The following is a 26,182-nucleotide window of genomic DNA, read 5'->3' as shown; positions in this document are numbered from 1 at the left end:
GCATAGTCCTTGAAAACAAATAAAAATGTGCTTGAAAGTCCTTGAATTTAACTTTGAAGCATCTGTACAAACCCTGTATTATGGACCGTGCAACTGGGGCCAGAGCTGGGGACTGCCAGGGGCCTCCAGATGAAAACAAGCCACCTCCTCAGCAGCAGTAACTTCTACACCTTATTGCAGCTTAGATGTTGTACACTACTCATGGTCTCGTTTGCAATGTATTATGCACATAGTACTTTTTCGTTATTTGGACATTGCATCTCATAACTGCAATAAGAGGGGAGCCTCCAAAGAAGCTGATACTCGGGGCATTGCAGTAACTCAGTCCTCACTATTCCTATTAACAAATCTAATACCCACATATTAAACAGCTAATGCTATATCAGCTATCATATTGTTGATGCATTCTTATTGCATTTGCATGTACAATTTAACATTTTATATTCTTGTATTCCTTAAAGCATTACATGCATTAACTCAACAAAAGCTACTTGAGATATAAACATTGTTACAATAAACGTAACAGGACATACAGTGCATCCGGAAAGTATTCACAGCGCTTCACTTTTTCCACATTTTATTATGTTACAGCCTTATTCCAAAATGGATTAAATTCATTATTTTCTTCAAAGTTCTACAAACAAAACCCCATAATGACAATGTGAAAGAAGTTTGTTTGAAATCTTTGCAAATTTATTAAAAATAAAAAACGAAAAAAAATCACATGTACATAAGTATTCATAGCCTTTGCCATGACACTCAAAATTGAGCTCAGGTGCATCCTGTTTCCACTGATCATCCTTGAGATGTTTCTACAACTTGATTGGAGTCCACCTGTGGTAAACTCAGTTGATTGGACATGATTTGGAAAGGCACACACCTGTCTATATAAGGTCCCACAGTTAACAGTGCATGTCAGAGCACAAACCAAGCCATGAAGTCCAAGGAATTGTCTGTAGACCTTCGAGACAGGATTGTATCGAGGCACAGATCTGGGGAAGGGTACAGAAAACTTTCTGCAGCATTGAAGGTCCCAATGAGCACAGTGGCCTCCATCATCCGTAAATGGAAGAAGTTTGGAACCACCAGGACTCTTCCTAGAGCTGGCCGCCCGGCCAAACTGAGCGATCAGGGGAGAAGGGCCTTAGTCAGGGAGGTGACCAAGAACCCGATGGTCACTCTGACAGAGCTCCAGCGTTTCTCTGTGGAGAGAGGAGAACCTTCCAGAAGAACAACCATCTCTGCAGCACTCCACCAATCAGGCCTGTATGGTAGAGTGGCCAGACGGAAGCCACTCCTCAGTAAAAGGCACATGACAGCCCGCCTGGAGTTTGCCAAAAGGCACCTGAAGGACTCTCAGACCATGAGAAACAAAGATTGAACTCTTTGGCCAGAATGGCAAGCGTTATGTCTGGAGGAAACCTGGCACCGCTCATCACCTGGCCAGTACCATCCCTACAGTGAAGCATGGTGGTGGCAGCATCAGGCTATGGGGATGTTTTTCAGCGGCAGGAACTGGGAGACTAGTCAGGATCGAGGGAAAGATGAATGCAGCAATGTACAGAGACATCCTTGATGAAAACCTGCTCCAGAGCGCTCTGGACCTCAGACTGAGGCGAAGGTTCATCTTCCAACAGGACAATGACCCTAAGCACACAGCCAAGATAACAAAGGAGTGGCTACGGGACATCTCTGTGAATGTCCTTGAGTGGCCCAGCCAGAGCCCAGACTTGAACCTGATTGAACATCTCTGGAGAGATCTGAAAATGGCTGTGCACTGACGCTCCCCATCCAACCTGATGGAGCTTGAGAGGATCTGCAAAGAAGAATGGGAGAAACTGCCCAAAAATAGGTGTGTCAAGCTTGTAGCATCATACTCAAAAAGACTTTCAACAAAGGATTGAGCAAAGGCTGTGAATACTTACGTACATGTGAGGGGGTTTTTTTATTTTCATTTTTTTTATAAATTTTCAAAGATTTCAAACAAACTTCTTTCACGTTGTCATTATGGGGTATTGTTTGTAGAATTTTGAGGAAAATAATGAATTTAATCCATTTTGGAATAAGGCTGTAACATAACAAAATGTGGAAAAAGTGAAGCGCTGTGAATACTTTCCGGATGCACTGTGTTTATATAGCTTACCCACAAACTGCAACAGAAAGAATTAAGAAGCCAGATTACAAAAAGGAACTAATAACTTGCTTATTGCCACTTTGCACTGCTCACATAACAGTTCACGGCAGCAACTTATAAACCTGTTTGCATTTATTTGAGAAGATTATATTGGTATTTGAGTCAGAGAAGGCAATATATCCTAATTGTTTTTTAATCAGAATTGGAATATTTTTCAAGGAAACTGATCCACATTGAACCCTGGAGAGATTTTATAAAAAAAATATATAATTTTTTTAAGATGATGAATCAAACCTTGTTGCCCTTTCACATCATATAAACCTCAAACATTTATTTCAGAATCTGTCCAAAAACCACCTTTTTCATCCATTTTAAACTTAACACAAACTTGACAACATCATCAATGGGTGCCTCTCTTTGAGGGCATTATCTGTCACCAAAGAATACATCACTATCATGCTCCAAGCTCTTCTGTGCACATACATTTAAGATCTTGTGATGACTAAAGAATGATAGCTTAAGAATAGGAGCTTTTGAATACAAAATTGTGGCTGTTTTAAAGATGCTGACTGTTAATTAAAGAAATGGAAACGTACAAAGAGGAGGCGACAAAGTGCTCATAGTCACAAACCACTGATAAAAAACTCTCTGAAACAGAGTCATAACTGCTTGCAAATTTAGCACAGCTTATCCCATCTTGAAATATTGAATGGATCTGTTTAAATTATCATACAATATCATAATTTGTCATACCACCATATTTCCATCCTTTGAAAAATGAACTTTTCAGGCAGTCTAAACTTATAGACCTTCATTATTTTGACCATGATACCTATCGATAGCTGGTTTATGGTATCATATGGACTTTTTGGACATTTGTTAATACATGAAAACAATGCAAATTTCAGATGCATCACTGCAAAATCACAGTAGTACCAATGCTGTTATTAGAATACAAATGTATTATAAAGTTATACCAATTAATGGGGGGATCACTTTCTGAATCCTTGAGCAAATCATCAAGGAAAATTGGACAATTTTCTTATAATGGCATACAATGTTCAAAGAATGAGGCTCATTTGTGGGTCCAATTTTATAGTCCTCTTGTGTGATCTCACATTCTTTGCCATTCTTCATCACTGTTTGTAACCTTCTCCTTTGGACCGGAATCACTAGGACCTGTAGTATTTCTCTCGTTTTGCTCACTTAGCTTGGGATTGGTTGTCTCTGAAATAGGAGCTTATAAAACAAAAGCAAAATTTTACTTTCCACTCTACCTTAAACTGATAGGTACACAAATATATGGTCATTTTCAGATGCTTTGATTGGTTGTGACTGGTTTGACTATATAGTCCTAAAAGTGACTACAAGTATTACAAGTATTTATTTATTTTTGGAGATTTATTTAATTCTTATTGAAAAAGGACAAGAATCCTTATCAGCATGCATGTTGACTTACACTCTAGATGTAAATGATTGCCACCATCTGCCTCACTGCTTCCAACAGCATCACTGTCTTCCTCGCTGAGTTCAACAATGCGCTGTCTTGCACTCTCAAAAACCGACTTCAACACAATGGAGTCCTCAAAGATCTAAGACATATGTAGAAGAGACACAACATTCTCCACACAAATCATCTACTATATTCTCTGATGCAAATAGCTTTCTGCTTTCCAAATTTATTCAGACACAGTAAGCACTGAATTTCAAATGTATTTATTTTAATGTGACGTTGTTTTTGTAAGACAGTACACTCAAAATGTGTTTAGTTATTTGCATATATATATATACAATCCTTGTGTTGCACAAGCTATATGTTCACACAGATTGTCTTTTGCCTTACAATTGGCCTGTACCTGGAGAATAAATTTGTATTCAGGACAAGTTATAAACCTGAAGGAAATATAAAACATTCAAAAGAAGTCAGATATAAAAGTAAAACATCTGAGTAAACTAAAGAACACCATATCAATGTAGGATTTGCAATTTAATCAGATTTGAAAAACTGTATAAATACCATTTTAAGACACTTAAAATAGAACAAAGAATATGAAAATATGTTCATGAGGTTCACCTGAGATCCTTCTAGATTAAACGTCTGAGCATTGTGACACATCTGCATGATATCCTTCTCCAGGTCTGCAATGCACCTGTATTTGTGATTACGCACTCTCTCCTGCATAAACAAAATCCATGTTTTTATTCAAAGGCATGCATAAAAAAAGAGCAGAAGATGACAACAGACGTGTTTCCTGCTTTTTCCATTTCCATGCAAACACTTTGGAAATGTTTAAATCAATAGCAGATTTTTATTTTAAGATAGCATCTCTAAAAGTCCTCTCAAATGCAACCAGCAAAAATAAATAAATAAATAAATAAAATTCAAAACAGAGCAAAACTGATCTGTTTCCTGTGCTGAAAGGGGATGTCAGTGTGGAGATACTGTAAGAATGGAAAAAAAGAATGGTCTGGTGGAAAAGGTGTTGAAGAGAGAGATGAGGAGATATTAAAAGGAGTAAGAAATTTACATTTTAGAAAAATACAAAAGGAAATGAGTCCGGATTGTTAGAAGACAAATAAACATGCTGATAAGCATGCTGATAGAAGATCAAATATTGATTAATATGGTGGAGTTGGGAACATGAAATGTCCAAGTTCACCCTAATCCTCCTGAAGTCCACTGGCTTGCGGATGAGCTCATAGTACTCTGGCACCTCTTTCCTTGAAGGCAGCTGGACAAAACCTTTACTAATCTGTCGGCCCAATCTGTAGAACAGTGATGTATTTAAAGAAAAGGTGTGTTACTCATTGTTTTGGGTGACATGACTAGTCTCCAGACAGTCTGTCAGTGAAGTACAAATGCATTGACCTGAACTAAAGAAAATAAGGATGGCAACAATATGAATATAAACATATTTTCTATTGCATTAGATTGGTAAAGTTCTTTGTTGATCATACTAGGTGCATCCCAAATGGCATATTTTTGGACAATTCTAACCCATTTTCTAGTGTAAGCAGTGTGAGAGTAGCACGTTTACACTTAAAATGCAACAAAAAGAAGTGTACTACGAGTACCCACATGATGTACTACTTCAACCGTTGGGGGGAACAGTGTGTGGCATGTTGGACACTTCATGCACTCAACAGAACGTAGCGGAACATTACCTGGCCTAACAAAAAAATTATAATGAATTATAAATGTGGCACCTACCGAAACTTCTGTGACGACAGCACTTTGCAAATGTGAGCTGAATGCTTTACCATTACCCCATGCTGTGTGAAAATGTACGTTATTTCAGATAAGTGTTGGACTGTGTTTGGCTAACAAGTTAGTGGCAACACAATGTGTGCATTTGAAATGTCACTGAAAAAACTGTGATTGCTTCAGTGTAGTCTAAAACCATTTGTTTTCCATTTGGGAAGGTACTTCACTTTGAAAATTCAGATACTAGATGACCGTGTGCATAGTGTTCGTGCATAATTAAGTATATAGTGCGTCATTTGGGACACAGCTGCTATTTTGGTTGCAAAATTGCATTATATGGTCAACAACAAATTATTAAAGGGACAGTTCACCCAAAAATTTAAATTCAGTCATCATTTCCTCACCCTCGTGTTCTTCCAAACCCGTATGACTTTTCTCACTTCCATGGAACACTATAGGGAAAAAAAAGTAACTAATGTTGATGCTGCTTTATTCCCATACAATGTATGTGAAAGGTGACTGAGGCTGTCAGTCCCAAACATTCTACCTAACATCTCCTTTCATGTTCCACAGAAGAAAGTCATTCAACATAAAGATGAATAAATTATGCTAGAATTTTTTTTATTTTTGGGTAAACAATCCCTTTAATCTGGGTGTTTATATATGTTTGAGTACTGACGTGTCTTTGTAGTTGATGACCATATCCACGATTGTGTTCATTTGTTTCGTGAGCTTGGGAGGGTTGGGAGGCAGTTTCTCAGCAGGAGGACGACCCCGTCGCTTTTTGACCTTCTCCACCACCTCCTGACCAGTCTCAGAGCTCTGGTTGCTTTGATCGCTTTTTCGTTTCTTGAAGTTGCTTTCCTCCTCCATAACCTCAGACACTCCGTTTTGGATGGCCTGAGACTAGGGAGAAAACATAATTTATGAGGAACATGAGATATGATGAATAATCTGTAATTATCATTAAATCAATTAATAAACAATAATAGACCTACAGTACTTTAATAATTACATGGCGTACAAGAGAATGTAACCAGTAACGGGGATTACAGAGATAAAGTGATATATACCACAGCTGGTCATATGATCTCAACAAGGTGACTCCCAGGATGTTCAGTGTAAACCAAAGCAGCTTTTATTAAGCCACTGAGACTGAATACGATATAACTAAAATGTACATGATTTAAAAAATATTCTTAAAAAGTACTATTCATGTCTTTGTGTAATTAAAAAAATATGCCCATATACTGTAGATTCCTATAATTTTTATTTCAATATAACTCAACTTTAACTGATTCATTATAAATTAACTGATAAACTGGAGCATGAGTATCCAAGGAATCCTACTGTAATTCATACCTTCATAATGCATTCTGATATGGCAAGACACCATGAGTATATCAGGGTTGTGTAAAATTCAGAAATAACCCTTTCATGAGTTGGAATTTGAATTGAATTGGCCATGCCCCACAGGTTGAATTGGAATGATAGGAAGTGGAATTTACTGAATTGCAATTCAAACAAATTCAACACAGTCAGACTACACAATTTCATTAGTCCAAAACACATTTTGTGATAAATAATGACATTATCATTTTTGACCAAGTATGCCTACTTATTCCCTAATAGGTAGAATTTTTTTTTTTTACTCATAGACATGCAATTTCTCTCTAAAAATAAATAAATAAACATAGCCATCAAAAGATTTTGTTTTTGCTGTAAAGCACCAGAAATGATTCACCATGTTGTTTTCAGAAAATGTGAATCTTTTGATTGTTTAATACATTAAGCAAATTAGCACACCTGGAAATGAAGTATTTTTCCACCACGGTCCATAAAATAAAAATGTATTAAATATAGTGAAATAAAAGCAATACAAATTTCTATAGGTGGCATTTTAAAACTTATTGCACTTTATCATATTTATTATTCATTATTAATAGTATAAAAAGTTATGTGTTTGTAGAATTTAAAGAAATTAAGTTTGCATTGCTTTTAACTAAATTAAATTAACTGTATTTAATTGTATGATGATAGATAGATAGATAGATAGATAGATAGATAGATAGATAGATAGATAGATAGATAGATAGATGAGATCTAAGTTAGTGGGATTTTATAGGGTGTTTCCAAATAAATTAATAATCTTATCATAGTAGGACTGCACGATTTTGTATTTTAAATAAGAATCAAATCAAAATCATCAAAAGATAGTCAGCCTTAAACTACAAAGTAGTCTGATGAACCCTCTGGCCTTTTATAGTGCCACTTCCAAGTTCAAATTCACATAGATAATCAACAGGAATCAAAGCCTAGGCTTGGCTAGAGTCCTCTCCAGGCAAGCTGCCTTTAACTAGCAATGAGCAGCTGTTTTTACTTATATTTAATATTTGATAAAGCAACACTTCACAATGTGCCACAAGCTTTGTGTGACCCCATGCAGGGCTGCTGGAGAGGCAAGTGATGTTGGTGCATGCATTTTCATTCCCATTGTGAATGAAATGATTGACATTTATTGTGATGCTCATCTCCTGCCAGCGCGACAGACATAACAGAACTGTGACGTATGGCTACATAAACAACATCTCCTCTTCCACATTGCGCTGAACGTGTTTCAGTAAACACAACGAGACATGACGGCGACACTTATCAGCATGTTCACTTTTCTCTGTACGTGCCTTGTGTGTGCGTTAGAATAAGCAAATGAGGAATTTATAGAGGAAAGCCAGCGTTTGTATGTGTGTGTGTGGGTGGGTGTGCTGCCGAGTCTATGTTTTACACAAAGGCAATTAAAGTGCAGTGATATGCTTGCCGCAGCCGTTCTGGAAGAGAGAGAGAGAGAGAGAGAGAGAGAGAGAGAGGGGTGAAAATATTAATTCTAAGTATGCTGCTATGCAGGCAGCGCCATTCATTGATGTCTATATCAAACAAACAGAACACACTCACACACTCCTATGCACAAAACATAAGGCACAAATCAGACAAAACAAGGCACAATTTACTGATATGAGAGAACAGTCTTAACACTGCCACAAATGCAAGGATTTCATGCAAATACACTGCCATAAGAGAAATATGAAAGAGCAGGCACACAGAGAAACACACGGAATCCATTTATTCACAAGTACCCCAGGGGACCATGTGGAAGGATGGAGGCCTAATAATCAAGAGTATAATAATGGAATGCACAAACATGCACACATACACTTGCATGCACAGACATAGAACTTCTGAGCTGAGAAGCAGCAGACAAAAAACATGTAGAATGTTGTGCTCAAAGCAGAAAGCAGATTTAGAAATGTTTTATTTTTATCCTTGGTGCAGTTCTCCCCAACATACGGAACAGACCCTTATTACAACACACAAGTCTGCACAGCCTGTGTTCTGTATACTATTCCTGTAGCCTAAAAGGCACGAGCATCCCCAAAACAGATCTGTCTAGGCAATGTTTCCCTTCACCAGATACAACTCACACCTTCAAACACACACACACACACACACACACACACACACAAACGCTCTCACAAACATTCCCTCTCTCACTTTTGGTCTGTGTGACCGCGTGCTGAAGTGTGATTGTGTGCTCGATGCACAGGAGAGAGAGCAAGTGAGAAGTAGAGAGAGAGAGTGAGAAAGGAAGAGGGCGATTTACCTGACTGTGGTCTCCAGGCTGGCTCCAGTCTGGAGGAGACAGAATTAGCAAACCAGCATTGCAGCGCGCAGCCAGTCTCTTCATCAGCTGATCACTCAAAACGCACAGCCCGAAAGGGGGGCGAAAAGCGCCCAGCTTTTCATACACAAATCAATTGGCGTTAGGATGTTGAGAGAGAGAGAGAAAGCCGAGAAGAGAGAAAAAGAGGGAGTGAGAAAGGAATAACTGCGAGACTGCTTTCTGCTAGATTGTCCCCGTGGAAAGGCCTGCAGCTCGCTTTTCTCTCTCTCCCCCCTTTTCCCTCTCTCACTGCATGTTTTAATATCAACTGTCGCAATCTGGTTTCTTTTCCTTTTTTCCTCTTCCGCTCTCTCCCTCTCTTTTATGCTCTCCTTCGGTATTTAAACGCCCCTCTTTTGAAGAACTCTGCTCCATTTCTGTGCCTATGCAGATGTTTTTTGCAAGCTTTACTGACATCTTGAGAGGATTCCAAGGTAGTTAATGGCATGTTGCACACACTCACAAATACACACACACACACACACATAAATTGAGTAATGGCATGTTTGTATCTGCGTCTGGGAGCTTTTACAACATGAAAAAGCGTGGAGATTGTAGGGTCATATCATTATCAAAATCATTAAGGGCTATAAATATTGCCAAATTGCCACAATATAATAGTCTCTCTGTGCTTTTCATTGAGAATGAGATTATTAGCCAAGTAGTTTCCCAGACACTTAACATGTAGCTGCAGACATGGCATATGCTTATCTATCCTTAGTTGCACAGGCTCAGAGGTGTCCTAATATTGTAATTACTATTATTGGTCAAACACCATCCAGTTGATGGCAGACCAGAGACACTTATTTACTATGAAATGCTGTGGTAAAATCATTAATGGTATGAAAATGTTCTATAAAGAGATGTGTATACAAACTACACCTCATCAATTATGCATTTGAATTTGCTCAAGTCTGTTTACCACTAACGACCTACAGAAATAATTAGCAGATAATTGAATTAGACCAAATAGATCTTGAGATAAAGCTGAAAAATATGTTGCAGGGTCACATGCACGAAGACCACGTGTTTCTCATATTCCTATTAGTGTAACTAGTCTACTAATCTCAGTACAAAGAAAATAAAAACACTAAGAAAGAGGTTGTTCGTTTGATAAGTAAAAGTTTTAACTCTATATTATGTCATAATGTGTTTTCTATTTTCAGCATTTTATATAGCTACTGATTTACATTTAAAATGAATGTTCAGTTTGATAAAGGTGCCAAAACTATTTCTATAAGATCATTGGTAATCCCTTTGATCATTCCTATCACAGCTTTCAATGTTCAAAATAATATTTTTTAACAACGAAATATGCCTCTTTAAAATCAGAAGCAGCTTTAAGGTGCAACATTTTAATGTGCATTTGCCATGGCAACAGCTTCATTACAAAAGACATTGTTTCAATTAATAAAATATTCATCTAAAAAAAAATATTTTTTTTTTAAAAAAAGCTCAAGTCTCTGGCATGGCTATGAAAAGTAACACATATTGTATAGACATGAAAATGCATATTATTAGAGTCTGTGTGTGCTGTTCTAGGGTTACATGCTGTCCTAATTTTACATTTCATATGCATGTTGTGCTATCAGGTCGACAAGGGCATTTTGGTAAAACATCTCAGGCAGTTACTATGGCAACACCACGTTTTACTGGCTGCAGACCGCACTGAGCTGTAATGCTATAGCATTCCATCACAAAACACAGACACACAGTTTTCAGACACATTGAACATTCTCAGACACAATGAACCATTGAACTACATAAATGAGCTAAAATCCAAAGACATGCTGCATTGAACTAAAATAAGCACAGAGGCAAAGTTTAAAGATGTAATGACATGCATGTCTATTTGTAATGAAATTACAGGCCTATCTACATTCAGACACAAAAATATAAGACAGCATGTACAAAACTACACAAATCTATTATCACCAAAATTGATGCACTATTCAGAATGAATTTCTTACCACAAGATGTAGTTGCTGCATTTAATATGATCATTTATTTTCCCTTACAATTCAACTGAACGCATTATATTATGTGGAGCTGGAAAGTGCTGAATGTTCTATACTGTCCTTTTCATTTTCAGGTAAATCTGATATTTTGTGCAGTAAATATAATATGATGTTCCCTGCGGTGTGACTAAAACAGTTTAAAAAAAAGTTTATGGACATGTTTTGTGTACATTACCTGTATGCTTAAGTTAAAATAAGTTAGATAAGTTTGTAACTGAATGTAATTGTTTGCAAAATTACCTGCATCACATCACTAGCATGCATACCATGCACACCAACAAGTCCAACTGAAGTAAACCACTGTGAAAGTGAACGCAGGGTCACAGATTCATGAGTTGTAGTGAAGTCTATACTCTGTTTCAGTGAAGCAACCCAGCCTCCTCTGCTTGATGATAATCGGCACGTCAGCTCTTCACCTATAGGTGGCAGCAGAACTGTGTGAGTTCCATTGAACTGCAAAATATTACAGGCCAAGTAATGAAATACATGTAAACAAAAGGTGGAGATGTAAGCATTATTTTATTTTACGTAATATATAGGATACATGAACATATATGAACAAGACAGACACTTTAACATTTAAATCACTTTTTTAAAAGGGTGCCAAGCCTAACAATCAAGATTTTTAGATTTGAAAATGCAATGTGAATATTATATAATCTATAAGAAATGAAAAACCAGGCTTTAAAATATTATACTCTATCCTGAAAATCCATTTAATTTCAAAAAGAATATATAAAACTGTTTGAACATGCAGATTCCCAATACAGATAAACATAACAATGTCAAAATGAAAATATATTATTGGTCTATATTATTGTCAAATAACTACATAACTGTCGTGTTTGCATGTGAGAAAGACATTGGTAACTGTTAGTAAAGGACAAGAAGCCTTTATGAGCTTATGTTACCAACAGCGAGTGCACTGCCCTTAAACCACTGCCCTGAAAACATAACCAATCATACTCATCTCATTCATATGGCTATGAAAAAAGCATTTGATTGAATGGGGTGTTCTGAGAGGATTTCTGAATGGAGGAAGCGAGCATGGAAAAATGTCCTATCAAACAGAAGAGCTTGTGCTAGATGAAGTGGGTGGAGTCTTGCTGTGAGGGGATGCCTGATGATACACACACACACACACACACACAAATACAGAAACAACAGTGTAGCCAATTTGAGCACGAGGTAAAAAATTAACCCCAGGTAATTAAATATAATAGATTGCTATGAGAGTGTAGATGAGTAGATAGATAATGATTAGGAATAGTCATACCCTAGTTTGGCCCTTTGAGTAGTTGACATGGGCATAGAGGAGCATAGCTATGTCTTTGTGTCCGGCCTCCAGAGCTATGGACAAAGCAGTGCTCTCATCCTACAAGCATACACAGACACACACACACATTTATTTTACTATCAGAGTGGTGACTTTCCATTGACTTCTGTTATCTTTATATTGAGCTAATGATTTTTTCTATCCTGTAAGCCTATCTCTAAACCTAATCTTCACACAAACCTTTTCACATTTTAATAAGGAAATTATTTTGTATGTTTATTAAACTGTTTTTCTCATGGGGAATGTTGACTGGAACCCTACAATGTAGGGGATTTCAAGTTTTACAATCCTTCTGGAGACATTCTGTCCAAAACAGTAATGGGGACCAACAAGAAAACTCCTTATACAAAATGCACTAATACAAAGGGCACAGTCAAATTTAAGCAAGATCAATAAAAGGAACCACAAATAAAAAAACATCTTGGTTGTTTGTAGGTTGATTACTCACATTGTCAGTCAGTGTGGCATCACAGCCTGGCTGGGCAAGTAAGAGTCTGACAATGTCGGCATGGCCGTGTTCACCAGCACACATGAGAGTGCTTGATCCCTCATCATCCTGGATGTTGACCTCTGCCCCAGCAGCTAGCAGAGCCCTGACCATATCTATACGTCCATGACTGACTGCCAACATGAGAGCTGTCTGACCAGCCTGTGGAGAAAACACATACGCATTCATAGATACACTCAGGGAGAAACACTTTTATCGAGAAATTTTATCCAAATAATTAAAATTGGTAAGCACACATACTGTATAAACACAGTTCAATGTTGAGTTCAAAACACAAATACATACACACACCTGGCTGGCCTTAGCATTAACATCTCCTCTGCTGAAGAGTTCTTGAACCACCATCATGGCTTCTTTTGTTTCCACAGCAGCCAGAGAGGCAAGCATTATAGGAGTATAGCCAGACTTATTCTGATGATCTATATTACACACCCCTACATGAGAAGCAATCAAGACCTACTCAATTGTCCATCTAGATAACATTAAAGCAGATATTTACAAACCAGGACCCGTGGTCCAAAGTTGGCCCGTGATGACCTTTGATTTGGACCGCCTTGCCATATATGAAGAGACAAAAACAATTTAAAAAATAAATTAAAAATAAAATAATAATAATAATAATAATAATAATAATATATATATATATATATATATATATATATATAATGAAATCATAAAGGAGGGGAACCAGGGCAACTTTCATATTTTAATATAATACAGTTATAATGCAATGTTTACTTTCGGTCCACGGCCCCTCAATCAAGTTTGAAATTTGGCCCTTCGTAGGAAAAATTTGTAGTGTCAGTGTTAACTGTGCAATAGAAATAGAAAGTGCCCCGTAAGGCTTTATTTGGTTGTGAAATCCAAAGCAGAACCAACAAGCATAATAGGAATATGGCTAAAGTATAGAAAATATAAAAGGAAGTGCCAGTTAGAACTGCCATTAAAAAACTATCTTGGAACACTCATGTTTTTTTCAATATACTTTTAACAGATCAGCAATCACAGCATTCATTCATCTGCCGTGCTTTCTTTTAGTGGATTAAATTTGGACTCGACATGAATACTATAAATAAAAGGTTTTAGAGTACCTGCAGCTAGAAGAATCTTTACTACACTGAAATTGGAGTGAGACACACTGTAGTGGAGGGCTGTGTTGCCATTTTGGTCAGCCATATTGGCCACATAGCACATCATGTCAAATGAGACATGGTGGCAAGCGCAGAGGAAGTCCTCCACGGTCTGTGGGTATGCCCTCTTCTGACTGGACACACAGAACCACTCCTGCTGCACTGTGTTCAGGCAGGAGCGCTTTAAAAAATAAAACAAACAGAGATCAAATACAGAAAAATGAAACAAAAAAGTCTGGTAAAGCAGGGTTGCTGCAGAGTTTTTAAAATCAAATTTAAGACTTTTTAAGACCTTTTTCAAGACCTAAACATATCAAATTAATATTGTGTGCCCATCCCAAAACAAACTCACACAATCTCAAAATAAACCATGTATCATAGACTCTTATTTAAACAGGCAGGTGCACACATTCAACATGGCCTTAACAATGCTTATCAGTAAAACAGGGTAGGATATTTGCATGTTTAAAATACTTAAGATAGGTTTTTCACATATATATCACATCAAAATTGGTTTATGTACCATTCTATAAATAGAAATTAGAGGTCGACCAGTATAGGATTTTGCTGATACGATAATGTGTTGTAAGAAAGGCAATTAATCTGCAAAAAGTTTTTAAAATTGGAAGCCTACATTAAATGTTCTTCACCTTTCCTGTGATGGGGAGGGCCAGACAGAGGCTATAAGAGCCCAAATTGAATAAAATTCCAGATGCAGTTTATGGTGCAACCGAAATACCATTTACCAGGTTTTGTACTCAGAGCAGAAATTTTAACTTTAAAGGCTGAAATATGCCAGGAACTCATATTTTGAAATGTATGCGCTTCACTGCTTTCAGCTACTCATTCAGACAGATAAGGGAAATAAAATGTGCACTTCTACAATAATCTACACCATATTACAGTTAAAACAATTAAAAGTAAACATTGTCATATTTCCTCAACACTATATCATCATCATCAACAGTTGATCATTGGTGATAGCTTGTCATAAATTTCCAATATGGCCTAATGATTGCGAACTGCTCTGCAAAAGCAGGAAACACTCACAAGCCCCCGCGTGCTTGGAGAAAATACAACAGTGTCGCATTTTCACTCTGAAGGATATAAATATTTTTATTTAATCAGATCATATTCTTTTGAAGTTTGATAATCACATTAGGTCATAGCAAGATTCCTGTCTTTCCACCCCTAAATAAGACCTCTATAAAAGATATTAAAACTTTTTATGACCTTACATTTTTAGAGAACTGAATTTAAGACTTTTTAGGGATCCACAGGAACCCTGTAAAGGATTTTCCATAGAAGAGGAATGCATGCTCAAATGCTATTCTTATGCCAATTTGGCAAAAAAAAAAAAAATAATAAATGTGTTAAAACTTGAACAAAAAGTCCAATCTTACAGACAATTTTTAGCTTTCAGTTTACTAGTGTGGGGAAAATAGAAGAAGAACCGGTTAAATTTTAAAAAAGGTTTTCATGATGTTTGGTTCTGTTAACAGTTCTGGATTCTTTCACAGAAGAAGACTGTATACCGCAAATAAATATGAGATATAAACATCAGAGCCGTTGTCATGACATCAGCACGCTGTGCAAAAGAATCAACTTTCGAGCGATTGATTTATTGTTTCTTGCGATGGAAACGTCTGTGTATAGGTACCTTTTCGTGGTAAATATATATGCTTCGCAGTCATGTTTCATAGAAAAACTAGGCTAAATCTAAAGTCTAGGTTTAAGAAAGATAAGCTAAAAACGGGCTGCATTTTTTATTTCTCAATATTACTAAAATAATCGTTAATAGAACTGTTACTGTATATAACCAGAATCATTGAGCAGAATCTGAACAGGAAACATGAAACTTCTTGCGATTCCTAACATTACACACAAAGCACAGAATAACACCAAATGAATTAATGAGGGCATCACAAGCAGATATAAGTTACTCTTTAACACATCTCAAGCAGACCTAAATTACTCAAAATGCAGCAGCACTACAATTTTAAACTTCCCAAATTTCACCAAATAATCTGATTTATATATGCCGGTGGGTAATTTTGGGATGAGGTTTAGAGCGAGTAAACACAGAACACATCAACCACTGAGCTTTTCAGACTGCGAAATGCGTTTCCACAATACATTGCAAATACATTTGGTTTGCCCTTCTTTTGCTTTTGTAGTTATTTCTGCACCTTGAGACTGAGAAAGCTTCAATAATAGCTGAATATGTTGTTGTGTGTGACAAAGCAGAAATAATCTGGAGCCACTTACATATGTGAATGCGGCTCAAAATTTAGGGTTGGAACAATTCATTTTATAATATTAAACACTTTCAATCTATTGTTGGATTTAATTCTTGCAATCCATCTCTAAAAAAGAACATACAAAGACATTTCATCCACACATTGAGCTGTTCCTCACAAAGCATCTACTATTGTACTAACTGCAGTACTGCATAAAAATAAATTTAAAAATAAAAAAGAACACGCATTCAAAGAAAGATCTCTATTATTGTTCTGTAGCTCACCCGTTCTTTGTTGGATATGACCTTGCTGCCTTTGAGGTGAACCTCCAGAGTTTGACAGGCAGAAATCATCCTCTCACAAAATATATACCTGCACAGTACAATGTACCATGGAAACTCTTACTGAACCAAATTTCAACTTATATCCAGCTGAAGTCAGAAATGTACATACACCTTAGCCAAATACATTTAAACATTTAAACATTTTCACAATTCCTGACATTTAATCAAAGAAAACATTTCCTGTCTTAGGTCAGTTAGGATCACTACTTTATTTTAAGAATGTGAAATGTCAGAATAATAGTAGAGAGAATGATTTATTTCAGCTTTTATTTCTTTCATCACATTCCCAGTGGGTCAGAAGTTTACATACACTTTGTTAGTACTTGGCAGCATTGCCTTTCAATTGTTTAACTTGGGTCAGATGTTTTGGGTAGCCTTCCACAAGCTTCTCACAATAAGTTGCTGGAATTTTGGCCCATTCCTCCAGACAGAACTGGTGTAACTGAGTCAGGTTTGTAGGCCTCCTTGCTCGCACACGCTTTTTCAGTTCTGCCCACAAATTTTCTATCGGATTGAGGTCAGGGCTTTGTGATGGCCACTCCAATACTTTGACTTTGTTGTCCTTAAGCCAAACTTTGGAGGTATTCTTGGCATCATTGTCCATTTGGAAGACCCATTTGTGACCGAGCTTTAACTTCCTGGCTGATGTCTTGAGATGTTGCTTCAATATATCCACATCATTCTCCTTCCTCAAAACACCCCCACAACATGATGCTGCCACCCCTTCACGGTTGGGATGGTGTTCTTCGGCTTGCAAGCCTCACCCTTTTTCCTCCAAACATAACGATGGTCATTATGACCATTTTGTTTCATCAGACCAGAGAGCATTTCTCCAAAAAGTAAGATCTTTGTTCCCATGTGCACTTGCAAATTGTAGTCTGGCTTTTTATGGTGGTTTTGGAGCAGTGGCTTCTTCCTTGCTGAGCAGCCTTTCAGGTTATATTGATATAGGACTCGTTTTACTGTGGATATAGATACTTTTTTACCTGTTTGCTCTAGCATCTTCACAAGGTCCTTTGCTGTTGTTCTGGGATTGAATGGTGTTTATACTTGCATACTATTGTTTGTACAGATGAACGTTGTACCTTCAGGAATTTGGAAATTGCTCCCAAGGATGAACCAGACTTGTGGAGGTCCACTTTTTTTCTGAGGTATTGGCTGATTTCTTTTGATTTTCCCAAGATGCCAAGCAAAGAGGCACTGAGTTTGAAGGTAGGCCTTAAAATACATCCACAGGTACACCTCCAATTCAGTTCACCTCCTATCAGAAGCTAACTGGCTATTTGTCTAAAGGCTTGACATAATTTTCAGGAATTTTCCAAGCTGCTTAAAGGCACAGTTAACTTAGTGTATTTAAATTTCTGACCCACTGGAATTGTGATATAGTCAATTAAAAGTGAAAACAATCTGTCTGTAAATAATTGTTGGAAAAATTACTCGTGTCAGGCATAAAGTAAATGTCCTAAACAACTTAAAATCTATAGTTTGCTATTACGAAATCTGTGGAGTGGTTAAAAAATTAGTTTTAATGACTTCAACCTAAATGTATGTAAACTTCTGACTTCAACTGTAGTATAAATTGTACTAAGCATTTTGTAAAATATGTAATATATGTTATAACTATTAACCTTTCTTTCCTCTTGGAAATCTTCACTTTATCTTTGGCACTCCCTTTATTCTCCTTCTTTTCTCTTTTTTCTTCTCTTCATCCTCAGAATCGCCACCCTCAGACAAGGGGTTCTCAATATCTCTAGATATATGTGCATAGAGAGAGAAATTCAGAATTAAATGAATAATTCACCCAACTAGTTCATTTACTCACCCCCATGTTGTTCCAAACCCATATAACTTTCTTCCGTGGAACACATACGGAAATGTATTCTGCCTCAAAAAGTAACTGTGAAATGCTATTTCTGTAGCATTTCTTTAAATTAGGGACTTTCAACCTCATGTTCATTGTAATGTAAACAGCAGCATCTCAACATTCTTAAAATTTTTCCTCATGTGTTCCACAGAAGAAAAAGGTTTGTGTCAAAATGAATGTAAATGATGTCCAGTATTTCATTTTTGGGTGAACTATCTCTACATGTATTGCTGTAGACGAAAAGGTTTTATACAATTCATAGCTTCCAATTTATTTAAACATTACACACATTTAATAACTGATCTGGTAAAAGAGCTTCAGTTTAGTTTCACATTAAATAATGAAACCCTTATTTACCCACAGGTTGCAGGCTTAGGGTTTTCAATACTATCTGTGGACTTCTGATTGATGCTCTTCATTTTCATGATGGACCTGAGACAGTGCTCATCACTAGGTGGGCCTGAAGGAAATGACAAAAGAAAATATTTCTGATTAAATTAATAGGATGTGACACAATATACTGTATGCAGTGTTCCCCTATATGCATTCAGCAGCGACACACCTCCACTGCTAAATTATGAATGCCGCTGTTGAAATTTCACATGGTTCATTAATATTCTTTACACAACTTAACACTTGCTAGGTCCAGTCAGCTGTGTGCTTTCAACAGTGCACGCTGTTGAATGGTGATATATGCAACGAAAGGAAACAAACACACAAATACATCCACATACTCACAGTGATATCACCGTTTAGCAGTCCAACAAAGGCTGTTTGTGAGTGCTTGTGCACAACGGAGAAGCAGGATAACCAACAAATTCAGCATGAGATTGCATGCAAATTTAATTATCCCCGCATGTTCCACGTTCATAATGCGGGGAATTCCTGCACACTTTTATTCAATTAAACATTTAGCTGAGAATTGGTAAACCAGCCCATACAGATGAACAATTTAAAATAATAGTCTTGTCTTTGTATCGAACTGTAATTCCAGAATTTTTGCAAGTAAATCAGCCCTACCCCATCCATTTCTCCCTCTCTCGTGCAGATTATGAACGCTTGTTTAGTTTAGTGTAAGCGTGCGCAGAGAGAATGTCACAAGTAAGTTTGTCGTTGCTTCTGTTTATAATCAACAAAGCAAAGCTGTTAACATATAAGCGTGCTACTTCAGGGCGATCTAGTTTTTCCACCTTTCATATCACCGTGTTTTCATATCGTTTCCACAAATTACAGCACAGCACAAATTACAGGATGCTTTGTTTAAAATGCTACCAGAACTACTCGGCGTAAAGAAAACCTACTGTAAGGAGAAGAGAAACACTTAACACCTGTTACATCAGTCATCTCCATCTCTGAAGCCCCATCTGACCTGTACAGGTATTTTCTCTGCCATGTGAATCAGTCAGTTTGGTAAATATAAATATTTTAAGTACGCAGAAATATGCATAAATAATATAGTAATTTAAATACTATAATATTAATAATATACATAATATGAAAATATATTATCTATAATATATATATATATATATATATATATATATATATATATATATATATATATATATATATATATATGCCTATATATTATATACACTACCGTTCAAAAGTTTGGGGTCACTTGCCTGAAATGTTTCTCATGATCTTAAAAATCTTTTGATCTGATGGCGTATGCTTAAATGTTTATATTAGTTTTGCAGACAAAAATATAATTGTGCCAACATATTAATTTATTTAATTACAAAACTAAAATTTTATTAAAAAAAAAAAAAAAGTTTTTGAAATGGATGACTTGGACCAAATAATAAAGAAAAGCAGCCAATAAGTGCCCAACATAGATGGGAACTCCTTCAATACTGTTTAAAAAGCAGCCCAGGGTGATACCTCAAGAAGTTGGTTGAGAAAATGCCAAGAGTACATTTCTGCAAAATCTAGTCCACTTTGGCCACTTTGAAGATGCTAAAATATAACATAATTTTGATTTATTTTGGATTTTTTTAGTCACAACATTTCCATTTCTATTATTCCATAGTTGTGATGACTTTACTATTATTCTCAAATGTGAAAAAAAAAAAACATAAAAAAATTAAAAAAAAACAGTAAAGAATGAGTAAGTGACCCTAAACTTTTGAACAGTAGTGTATATAAATATATTTTATAAGCAAGTTCTCTCTCAGGATTTCATGTTAACATTTTCGATGCATTTTGTCAACATCAAAAGGCCATTTGATATAACTGGTGAGTATTGACTTGTATTCTTAAAGTGATAGTTCCTGATAAAACCTTTATGGCTTTCTTTCTTTCTTACAAGTTTTAGTCACCATTTGCTTTCATTATATATAGAAAATAAATAAATAGGCAGTGACAGTGAATGCTGACCGGAACTAACATTCTGTCTAAAATAATCTTTTGTGTTCCACAGAAGAGATTATACAGGCTTGAGGATGAGTAATGACAGAAATTTCATTTTTTGGGTGAACTGCCCTTAAATGTATCTGCCAAAAACAACAACATAAATGTAATGCAGCACGTTGCATCAAGTCTTGCTAAGAAACAAGTGACTGAATAGAATGACCATAATTAGGCTATATACTTTAAAAAATCTGGGGGTCCTGGGTAGCTCAGCAAGCAAAGACGCTGACTACCACACCTGGAGTCACAAGTTCAAATCCAGGAATCCAGTCAGGCTTCCTAAGCAACCAACTGGCCTGGTTGCTAGGGTGGGTAGAGTCACGTTGGGTTAACCTCCTCGTGGTCGCTATAATGTGGTTCTTGCTCTCGGTGGGGCACATGGTGAGTTGTGCGTGGATGCCACGGAGAATAGCGTGAAGCCTCCACATGTGCTAGGTCTCCGCAGTAACACGCTCTATAAGCCACGTGATAAGATGCGCGGATTGATGGTCTCAGACATGGAGGCAACTGAGATTCGTCCTCTGCCACCCAGATTGAGGGGAGTCACTACGCCACCACGAGGACTTAGAGCGCATTGGGAATTGGGCATTCCAGATTGGGGAGAAAAGGGGAGAAAATCCAAGAAAAAAAAAAATAATAATAATTCCATCTGAATAAAACTAGAGGTACAAATTGAGAATGTAGCCCCCTGTAAGATTGTTATACATTTTCTAATGTTTTAATAAATTTAATTTACTCCCCACATGACAAGGATAACATGAATATGATCCTATGATCCTAAAGTCATTTTATGATATTGCTCCACCAACACGTGTAAATACGGGTCCGGCATTATGGACTCATGGAGGCACGCACAACAGCACCGCAGCTGAAAAAAATCCTAGGGGAAACACAGGTATGACATACTGTATTTGAAATGCTTTGCATGTTAACGATTCAGTTGTGCATCTTAAGTCTGCCATGACATCATCTAAAAAAGCCACACACGATAATTTTTTACAGCACTAACACCTGTTAAAAACTATTTTTTCAGTATTAACAACTCCTAAATCAGAGGCATTCCTGCCTTTCAATAACTATGCACAGAGTGCTTTTCAGTTGGGATGGTATTCATGTCTGTCTGCCATAGACCAGAGGACATGAGAGCATTCCAAAAGCCAACGGCAGCTCAAATATAAGTGTAGGGCTCATTCAGCCAAAAGACAAACCAGAGAGAACTATTTTCACCTCCTGTTCAAATTCCACCACGTATAAGAGGCCTGGAAAAGATTCCAATGAAAAAATAAATCTCTACTGAATTCTCCTCTTTCCTGCTATTTTTTAGACATGCAGTTCCCTGTTGTTTGGAGTCATTTTGACCAGGGTTCTATACATTTGCTTGCTAATTGATTTGAATTGCCTCAGGCACAAGAGATTCATACCATGAAGAGCAGCGGACATCTGCAGCTCCATTTGATTCCTCTGTTTAATCCTTGAACTCTCATCCACATTTGATTTCTGGTTTTGTCCAGTGACTGGGAATTAAAGAGAAAATGGGAGGAAGGCATTAGATGAAACTACATTTCATTTGTATATACACCATATAAAAAAAAATGCTTTTAAAGAAAGACACTCACATAAGCACAGTATTACCTCCAACTTGTGTAACTAAGTGACCATAAGATTGGAGAGTGTCCTCATCTTTTGACCCAGGGTGGGTGTCCGTCAACAGGTACTGCTGCTCTTTAAACAATCTTTGCATGCGATCAATGTAATGATCAAGTCCTGGCTCATTCTGCACAAACATCTGCCCCTCCATGTCAGGTATCCTACCGTCCCCTACCTCCACACCAATGCTACGCATCTTGACCGGATCGGGTAAACGGGATGGACCACATGTTATGTTTCGTGAGCGGAGTCCAATCAGGAAGTTCTCGTAGATATTTACTAATCCAACACCAGTGTCTCGTGTCATCACCTTAGGGACAGCATGTGTGATTGTGCCTCTTTCTACACATGAATTGGTTCCCACAGAAACAGAGCGCATTTGAACAGCAGATACTCGGTCATAAACTTTCCCATCCCTGACTGCCAGAGATCGGGTGATTGTGTGTGCTGTGTTGGTGTGTCTTTCCCTGGTGAGTTTATGTTTTGTGTTGGTGCTGGCTTCAGAGATGCAGGCCTGCAAAGTGCTGCTGCTGCGGGAGACAGTACAGATATCTGTACTTGTATGCTGTGACATGGTCAGTGGCATTGCCATTACAGCCAAGTCAAAGCTTCGCACTGGGTCAGAGACAGTTCCCTGCGAAATTAGTGATTTGACCACACTGACATTCCCGATGATCGTGCAGTCACCACAGCCCACTGTTCTTCTGTGCAAAATGTTCTTCTTGTCCAGAGTCTCCATTGTCTCCAAGGTAATTGTGCCAGCATCACACATATGCACTGTCGTTCCTACACCTTGACTGCACATTGGCACACACTTGCTTTCAACACACTGGTCTTTCCTCTCTACTTTTTTGCGCACTTCCCACTCTTCCATAGATGTGTCTGGACCAGAAGAAACAGCCCTCATTTCAGGTTTGCAGGACACTCCAACAGCAATCGATATCCATTCTAGCCCTCCCCCAACTGCAGAAGGTACACGGTGGGTGTGATTTCCCACTCCAAGAGTGCGAGTTTGTGACCTAGTCTGGATAGCAGTGCAGTTCACCTGTGGGTGAGCGGTGGAACTTTTGTCAGCGCGGTTCCTAGATTCTGCTTCCCATAGTTCACTCCTCAGCCTGCCCATTTCTGCCGTAAGTGTTGCCTCTTTAAGCTCTGCCTCCAGTGTTTGAATCCTGTCAATCAAAAGTTGGATGGTTTGCTGCTGCAACTCAGTTTCTGCTTCCTTGTCCGCTACCATGCCGAGCATAGTCTCTGTGACTTCGTCAGCCACTGATCGGGTCTCAGGTTTGGCACTGACAGCAACAGCTTTATAAGTGCTTCTGTCATCTCCCATGGCAACAGATCTGAGAGCCCTCATCCTGAGGCATTGTTGAGTCTCAAGACATGCATCTTGGATCTTTTTTTCAAGCAGTTGCATTGCAACACTGAGCTGTTTGAACTCTGTAAGACCAGGGAGGCTTCTGTGCTCCCAACCCTCCATCTCTTTAGAGGATCTCTTCTTGCCCTCTATCTCTTCATCAGACTCAGAGCTTTTATGTTGTAATTCTGATGCACAATTTGTGCTGTGTGCTTGCTTCTTGTTCAACCCCTCTAAATCTATGTCAGTGCTGGAGCCTGTTTGTTGATCATGTTGGCTCTTGACCAAGGCAGTCAGTTGTCTCTTTTCTTCCTGCAAAACAGAAATCTTCACCCGTAGGACAGGTATAACCTTTACTTGCTCCTCCAAATCATTTAGCCTCTGTAAAGCAGCTGCCATCTGATCCCTAACCAGCTGTAGGTGGAGTGAACTAACACCGCTCACTGGAGATGCCCAGCCAGAGCTTGAGGAGCTGATCTTATGGGAGCTCACCACTAACAAGATACCTTGGCTGGGTGGGTCTAGGACTGTCATCTTGGCACCTTTATAAATGCCTTGGTTTAGAGCACTCCAACTAGTGTAAGGAGATAGGGTACCACTAGAGCCAAGACCACCAAAACTGGCCAGCCTACGTCGCGGGTGTGGGTCTGGAGATCCTGTCTGGGAAGATCCTTTCTCATGTTCCAAACGCTTACATGTTTCCATCAAGGTCTTTTCCACTAGGCGATTTGATTCGGTAGAGGTAGGATGATGTGTGGCTGGGGAAGGCGTCCCATCTGAATTCCTCTGAGAGATGGATAGACCTTGAGAGACCTCCGGTGCTTGACTGGTGGATTTAGGTTTGGAATGGGTATAAGGAAGCGGGGGTCTTCTTCTGTTGACAGAGGAAGAGGAGGACGATGAGGAATGAGGGGTTTTCTTGTCCTCATCACTGTTTACAGAGGACAAAGACTCAGAGGATTTCCAGTTTCTTTTAGGGCTTACAATGCTTTGAGGCTCAGAGGCAGGGTTTGCCACCCTGGGCCTCTTGTTAAAATCCAGACGGCGAATGGTGTCACTCCGCTCAATATCGTTAATGTAGTTAACAAAGTGTAAGTTAAGCTGGTACCCATATGGTGTATCAGTGCTGAACGGGCTACTCTGGAAAGTGTCAGCAGTTATCTCACTCCAGTCTGTTTAAAAGAGAAGGACAAAATGGCTTTGACAGTGAAACTGGCAGAGAACAGAAAGGGTTATTTTTTTAAGGATGGTGTCTATATCTTTTTTCTTTTTTTTTTTTTTTTTGTAAAAATGTTCAATAATTAAATATAAAATTACAATATATATATATATATATATATATATATATATATATATATATATATATATATATAAACATAAAAACTATGAAAGTGGCTAAAGCTGCCATCCCTGAAAATATTATTTGAAATCACAGAATGACTTATACATATTAAAAAAAAACAAAAAAAAACAATACATATTCATAATATTCACAATTAGAAACATATTTCAGGCACTTAAAGTGGTGACATCCTCAACCTTCAAAATGTATCAAATTTCCCTGTAAATAATGCATAGCTTGATAAGCATTCCTAGCAGCAAAGCACACAACTATGTCTTGCACAAACAAATACGTCTAAATAGAAAATAATTGTTCCTTTTCTTACCTGCAGATTAGCATTTTCACAGAAGAAAAAAAAAGTGTTTAGGTTCTAATAAATTTCAGCACCCTTTTCCTCTATTTCTCCCTTCTGCTCTCCTCCTCCAGGAGGCCTTCAAACTTTTATTCTGTGTTTCTCTCCTCCCCCTGCTTTTCTACACCATTCCTTTTTCACCCACCCAAGCATTCTAAACTTTCTCCTTGGAAAAACAATCAATTCCAAACTGGCCAAGTCTTTACACTGTAAATACTACCAGATATAAACAAGTTATGCTAACCCATTGCTTTCTTCAAAAACAGAGAGTATGTATATCAAAAATATGTAATAATTTAGGGAAACTCAAAATACAGGGCTACTGATTCTGACCTTGTCGGTTAATGTAGAAGGGTGTTTCTTGAGTCATCACAGCTGTTGATTGACAACACCACCTATACATTTAAAACTGGGGAATCAATACCAGACAACAAAATTAAAACAGAATACACATTAAACATATTATCTATGACATGAGGTACTGTTGTCCTTAAGCTGAACAGCTGTTTTCTACTACTAGTCATTCTTTCTTGTTCCACAAGAAACTGGTACAGTTAGGTTAGTGTCGAAATTGCAAG

The 26,182-nt window shown here is 37.7% G+C and overlaps 2 protein-coding genes across 2 annotated transcripts in view; both read right to left on the bottom strand.

Moving 5' to 3' along the window:
- Positions 1-777: 777 nt before the first annotated feature.
- LOC127432127 (kynurenine--oxoglutarate transaminase 3-like) overlaps positions 778-26,182 on the bottom strand; it is an 87,373-nt gene continuing 61,968 nt past the window's right edge. Inside the window, exon 10 of the mRNA XM_051682951.1 lies at positions 778-834. Coding sequence (XP_051538911.1) covers positions 796-834 — 39 coding nt within the window. The 3' untranslated portion in view covers positions 778-795. The remainder of the gene's footprint in view (positions 835-26,182) is intronic.
- LOC127432068 (KN motif and ankyrin repeat domain-containing protein 1-like) lies at positions 4,190-25,059 on the bottom strand. Its single transcript, XM_051682861.1, is given in 13 exon segments — positions 4,190-4,310; positions 6,019-6,245; positions 11,313-12,192; positions 12,349-12,447; positions 12,857-13,057; positions 13,208-13,350; positions 14,008-14,227; positions 16,571-16,658; positions 18,259-18,328; positions 18,331-18,380; positions 18,852-18,954; positions 22,328-22,420; positions 22,539-25,059. Coding segments are annotated over 11 exon segments (3,201 nt in total). The 5' UTR covers positions 24,616-25,059; the 3' UTR covers positions 4,190-4,310; positions 6,019-6,245; positions 11,313-12,135.

The sequence above is a fragment of the Myxocyprinus asiaticus genome, chromosome 4, assembly GCF_019703515.2.
Source record: "Myxocyprinus asiaticus isolate MX2 ecotype Aquarium Trade chromosome 4, UBuf_Myxa_2, whole genome shotgun sequence".
NCBI classification, from domain to species: domain Eukaryota; kingdom Metazoa; phylum Chordata; class Actinopteri; order Cypriniformes; family Catostomidae; genus Myxocyprinus; species Myxocyprinus asiaticus.
The sequence above is the reverse complement of the archived record's forward strand: the minus strand, read 5'-3'. Positions and strand labels throughout refer to the sequence as shown.